We start from the raw sequence: 6,120 nt of genomic DNA on the forward strand, positions 1-6,120 counted from the left end.
TTCTGTAAGCGAGTTCCGGTGAGGTTTTCCCCTGTCCGTGCTCTGTGCTCGGCTCCGGTTCCCTGCCCCTGACTCGCACTCAGCGTCCTGCCCTCTCCTGCCAGCGGCTGCCGCCGTTCCCTGCGGTGCAGACGGGGCTCGTTACAGACCCTGTGGTCTGTAACCCCTCACGGACGTGGTTTTGAAGCCCGCGGTCCCCGGTCCGTGCCCGTTCCGCTTCCACGCTGGGGCCGCCGCCGAGCGCCGAGGCCGCCCCGGGACCCGGCGGGAGGCGCCGCGTCGGAAGTGACGTAACCGCGGCCCCGCCCCGGGAAGCGACGCGTTGGCGGCGGTGACGTTCCGGCGGGGCGCGGAGCCATGGCGGCCCCGCTGGCGGCTCCGGGGGGCACCGGGGCGGCGGCGGCGCCGGGGCCGGGGCCGGGGCGGGGGGGGCGCGGGCCGGCGCTGCGGGAGGGGGCGCGGGTGTCGGCGCTGTGCCTGGCCTGGTACGGGCTGAGCGCGGGCGGGAACGTGGTGAACAAGCTGCTGCTCGGCGGCTTCCCGCGGCCCGTCACCGTCTCCTTGTTCCACATCCTGGGGCTCTGCGGGCTCCTGCCGCCGCTGCTGCGCGCATGGCGGGTGCCGCCCGCCGGCCCGGCCCAGCTGCCGCCCCGCGCGTACCCCCGCTACATCCTGCCGCTCGCCTTCGGCAAGTACTTCGCGTCCGTGTCCGCGCACGTCTCGCTCTGGAGGGTCCCGGTCTCCTACGCGCACACAGGTGAGGGCCCGGGGGGGGGTGTCCCGGTGCCAGCTGTGCTCATATGGGGGCCGGTGCGGTGACCCGAAGGCCTGGATCCGTGTGCTTGGAGTGCCCGGTGCGGTGACCCAAAGGCCTGGATCTGTGTGCCTGGAGTGCTCGGTGCAGTGACCCAAAGGCCTGGATCCGTGTGCCTGCAGTGCCCGGTGCGGTGACCCGAAGGCCTGGATCCGTGTGCTTGGAGTGCCCGGTGCGGTGACCCAAAGGCCTGGATCCGTGTGCCTGCAGTGCCCGGTGCGGTGTCCCAAAGGCCTGGATCTGTGTGCCCGGAGTGCCCGGTGCAGTGACCCAAAGGCCTGGATCCGTGTGCTTGGAGTGCCCGGTGCAGTGACCCAAAGGCCTGGATCCGTGTGCCTGCAGTGCCCGGTGCAGTGACCCAAAGGCCTGGATCCGTGTGCTTGGAGTGCCCGGTGCGGTGACCCAAAGGCCTGGATCCGTGTGCTTGGAGTGCCCGGTGCGGTGACCCAAAGGCCTGGATCCGTGTGCCCGCAGTGCCCGGTGCGGTGACCCAAAGGCCTGGATCCGTGTGCCTGCAGTGCCCGGTGCGGTGACCCAAAGGCCTGGATCCGTGTGCCTGCAGTGCCCGGTGCGGTGACCCAGAGCACCAGGAACCAGCCAGCGAGTGCCTGCCACAGCGGCAGGAGGAAGACCCCGCTGAGGTTGTGGCTTCAGTGGACCTGGACCGAGGCCTTTCCTCCATCCCCAGTGCACCCCCTCCACTGAGGGGGGTTGCTGGAGTTGGCCCGAGGTTCACATCCCCACCAGTGTTCTCTTTCCGTCCCCAGTCAAAGCGACAATGCCGATCTGGGTGGTTCTTCTGTCGCGGATCATTATGAAGGAGAAGCAGACAACGAAGGTGCGGGCAGGTTTGCTGTGGGTCTTTCTTCTGGTGGTGCTTGTGGTGTGCTCTGCTGGCTGGGATCGGGAAAGGGGGGCAAGGTTTGTGATTGAAATGAGAGAAACGACATTTGCTATTCAAAATAAGTTGTGGGAGCCATCTCTAGAGTCAGGGTTTGGGTTAGAAGGGACCTTAAAGCTCCTCCAGCTCCAACCCCTTCCACTGGAGCAGCTTGCTCCAAGCCCCTGTGTCCAACCTGGCCTTGAGCACTGCCAGGGATGGGGCAGCCACAGCTTCTCTGGGCACCCTGTGCCAGCGCCTCAGCACCCTCACAGGGCAGGAATTCCTTGAATTCCAGTAGTATAAAAGTTGACCCCTGGTTCTGTCGCTTTATTCTTCCTTCTCCTTTCCTCCCCACGTCAGCGTTCTGTATAAACTCAGTGGCAATGAAAGGTGCTCCTCTCTGTTCCTCTTCCAGGTGTACTTGTCTCTGATCCCCATAATAACCGGTGTCCTGTTGGCCACCGTCACGGAGCTTTCCTTTGACATGTGGGGGCTCATCAGCGCACTTGCGGCTACGCTGTGTTTCTCACTTCAGAACATCTTCTCGAAGAAGGTGAGGGTTTTGCTGTTCATCGCATGGGGCAGCAGCCTGGAGCAGGACAGAATGAGTGCATTTTCCAGTCCATATATCCTGTTAACTTAACTCTGCAGTCGAAGGAGCCCCAGCTAACGGCTGTTTTGTCTGCCTGTTCTCTACAGCTCTGTAGAACCTGTTGAAGATGTTGCACTGAAAATAAGGCAGAACTCATTGTTCCCTGAGCCCTTCCTTTAATCCATGTTTGGTTTTCTTTAGTAATCCCTATAGAAAACTCCTACTGTAACAGTATTTAATTATTTTCAGCATTTATCTGTCATTTAAAGCTGTCACTGTTACTCTGCTGATAACATGGGTGGTAGCTGAGGAAAGGCTAACATCATGTTTAATGATGGTTTTTGTTAGGTGTTAAGAGACTCCCGAATACATCATCTTCGGTTGCTGAACATACTCGGGTGCCATGCTGTGTTCTTCATGATCCCAACGTGGGTTTTGGTAGATCTTTCTTCCTTCTTAGTGGAGAATGACTTGGTAAGTGTTGTGTTTGGGAAACTGTTCCCTATTAAGAAAGAAAAGAGGAAAAGAAAACAAAACTAACACACACCATCGCTCAGCCAAAGTGCCCTTAAGTGTTCCAGTGTAGTTCTTCCTCTGTGTGGAAGGAACTGTTGTGAAACGCTTGTAAACTGTTTCACCAAAGAGTATTAGAAAATCCATTGTAAGAATTCACATCAGGGTTAGAGGCAGCTTACGTTGTGATGTAAATCTCAGGAATCAGTAGCTGGAGAGAGGAACAAATGCAGCTGAGTGGGTGTCACAGGGATGTGGAGAGGTTCTTGCGAAGTCAGGAGCTGTGTAATGTAACGTACTCGGGTGCCTCTTTAGAGTTAAGTTGCAGACATTCTTCTGTCAGTGGCAAGTAAGAAATGACTCAAGTTGTGTTTGTGTTTCTTCGTCTCTTATCTGCAACCTGAGATAATTTCTTCCCTTGTGATGTTTGTCTTTATAACAGAGTACGATGTCTCACTGGTCCTGGACCTTGATGCTGCTTATTATCAGTGGATTCTGTAACTTTGCCCAGAATGTCATTGCCTTCAGTATCCTGAATCTGATCAGCCCGCTAAGTTACTCGGTCGCAAATGCCACCAAACGAATCATGGTCATCACAGTGTCCCTTATAATGCTTCGCAATCCGGTTACGAGCACCAACGTCCTTGGGATGATGACAGCCATCCTGGGGGTCTTCTTGTATAACAAGGTAAGGGGGTTTATTCAGGAAACTCACTTGACACAGTCCAGTAGCTTCACATTCGTTTTTGTACCACAAGGAACTTGCTAGCAGAACAAACACACAGAATGCATGGTATAAAACTTCATTGCAAGGAGGTCTGTGTGTCACCAACGCAAAGTGTGCGGGTGTTTGGGTGAGGCCAGCTGCCAAGCCCCTGACAATGTGACTTTTGATCTTCGGATTCTCCTGACAAATGAAGATTGTTAAGTAACATACACCAAGCTCTTCAGCAAAAGAGCAGTTTACTGATTTGGCTTGTGAGAGGAATGAGGGTTTTGTTAGAAGTCACTAGTAGACCCTTAGCAGGGATAGACAGTAGTGTAATTGTAAAACCAGATGCTTCCTGCTAGGTGTATGAATGTGTTAGGTGGTATCTGAGAAAAACATTCCTTCTTTCTTTCGCAGACCAAATACGATGCAAACCAAGAGGCAAAGAAGCAGTTACTTCCAGTTACAACTGGAGACCTTGTGAACCTAGACCGGCATCGGAACACTCCCGAGAAGTCTCAGAACGGACTTACTGCATTTGCACCACACGGAGACTATCAGTATGGTCGAACCAATATCCTAACAGACCACTTCCAGTATAGCCGGCAAAACTATCCAACCACGTACAACTTAAATCGGTTTGATATATAGAGTCCTGGCAAACAGGTACAGACTGTGATATCAGAGTGTCCCCAGCATTATCAGAAACTTTTTAGTACATCCATGAATGTAAAGCCATTTTATTGTACAGGTTTTGCAGAAGGGAAGATGCATGTGTAGTGAAAGTGGTACAGACCTTCAACTTCTGCTGAGCAGAGCTTGGACATGAAACAGCTCCATCTGACACTGGAACTAAACACGCGGTGTAGCTCTTGTACAGAGATCCTGGTGAATGCGCGTACGTAACTTCAGAGTAAAATACCTGCTGTTGCTGCTCCTTTTCAGAGTCTGTCAACTGATGATTCTTTTGGCAGCTGAATTCTGGCCAGTATTTTCTTTCCATGCTGGTAACGTCACCTTTGATTTGTTCTCTGATACGTTTTAGTGATGCTTTTAATGAAACTTTCAAAAAGAAGTGGAACTTCTGGTTAGCAGGATTTGTCTGTTTGAGGAGGATCGACTCGGTTGCAGGTAGGGTAGGCCTGAATTCATCTTGAGCAACTACCAAACTTAATGAGGGTATTAACTACTCCTGCACCTCTGCCTTCTGCTTTTGACGGTGAACCAGAAGTGTTTCTGAAAGAGCTGGCAGTAGAATGATTGATCTCTTCAGAAAGCAGGCTTGAGGCACAGGGAAACACGATTCTCTAAAATCACGGTTGTCCCACTCACTGTAGATAACAAACAGAGCTTAAATTCATCATTGTTTCCTGAATAATGTCATCCTGTAACTTCAGAACTTGCTCTTGGCAATACAGAAAATGCCTTCACAAATAAAGTGTTTGGAATAAGATGATTTATTTTTCTAATTGCTTCATACCTGCTCTTACAAAACTCCTTTGTTGCTTTAGAAATTGAAAGGTTTAAGGTGTTTTCTTCAGGAATTACATTCTCTTATATGCTTCATATATTATGAATGCATTCATTTGAATCATCATTTGAGTTGTTTCTCAAGTCTATTTTTTTAGCCCCTGATTGTTAAGTTCCTTAACTACTGCTGTTGGAGTTGCTGTGTGCATTTAGCCTGACTTCCATTTTCCACTGAAAGAAGTTAAAGTGTGTGTCCTGCAACTCCCCTAGCTCAGATAGTAACTTATTAAGAAAAAAGTATTTAAATCATCATTAAAGAGTTAATTTATGGTTAGGAAGAACTGATTCAGTTAGTAGAAATGAATTAATTCTAGACAAGTTGATTGTTGTGTGTCAGGTATTGCATTTGTGCATGAAAGGAATGAAAGCAGGTGACTTGGGTTTCACTGAATCAGGCTGGTACTGTTTGTACTTTAGCAAAAGAAGATTTTAGGGTCTTCTGATCAGAAAAGCTGTTGTACAGTGAGAGCTTTGATAGAATTAAGTACTATGTTTGTACTAGAGAGGTTTTAGACACCAGTGGTAAAATCTAGGGTGTTGTACAGAGCACTCCATCTATTTATTGCTTTAAAAACTTTCATGATGTAAGATGATGATTTGGCTCCTTTCTGGATAATAAAGAATTTATTTTTAAGTGCAGAGTCAACCTGATCTTATTCTTTTGGCTGACTGTGGAGGTAATTATGGAACCTGCCTTCCACCACACAGGCCAAAAGAGGAAATGGTCCTTTCTGAAACATCAGAGGTGGGTTAATATGCTGCTAGTGTTTGTGAGCAGAACCTCCTTGACTCGATTGGTGTTGAATCTGTTCATGTGAGCTTAGAACTTGGGCTTTTAGTTTAGGAAATCAAAATGAACTATTACCTAACCCAGGTTAACAAGGACAGGATAATGAGGAAAAGAATTCTTACAGATTAAACTTCTTTTGCCTGTTCCAGTATTAATTTCTATATAATGACTTCTTTTTAATAAGGGGAAGTGCAAAATGTGTCTTTCTAAGGTTTACCTCCCAATATTTAAGTGCTTTTGCATAAGTGCAAAAAGGATTGTATGGACTCAGGGTTTGGATTTGGTTCTG

General features: G+C 49.9%; 1 protein-coding gene across 2 annotated transcripts; it reads left to right on the top strand.

The window, feature by feature from the left end:
* The first annotated feature begins 342 nt into the window (after window positions 1-342).
* Window positions 343-5,675, top strand: SLC35E1 (solute carrier family 35 member E1). 2 transcript variants are annotated; one of them, XM_062618693.1, is made up of 7 exons: window positions 343-757; window positions 1,582-1,652; window positions 2,113-2,250; window positions 2,638-2,763; window positions 3,245-3,490; window positions 3,929-4,177; window positions 4,263-5,675. In XM_062618693.1, the coding sequence occupies exons 1-6, from the start codon at window positions 358-360 to the stop codon at window positions 4,160-4,162; spliced, it is 1,215 nt and encodes a 404-aa protein (XP_062474677.1). In that variant the 5' UTR covers window positions 343-357; the 3' UTR covers window positions 4,163-4,177; window positions 4,263-5,675. The 2 variants fall into 2 exon arrangements, with proteins under 2 accessions (XP_062474677.1, XP_062474676.1); XM_062618692.1 differs by having other exon boundaries at window positions 3,929-5,675.
* Window positions 5,676-6,120: the final 445 nt, after the last annotated feature.

This window comes from Pezoporus occidentalis, unplaced genomic scaffold (assembly GCF_034315485.1).
Source record: "Pezoporus occidentalis ecotype Australia unplaced genomic scaffold, CSIRO_AGI_Poc_V1 ctg202, whole genome shotgun sequence".
NCBI lineage: Eukaryota > Metazoa > Chordata > Aves > Psittaciformes > Psittacidae > Pezoporus > Pezoporus occidentalis.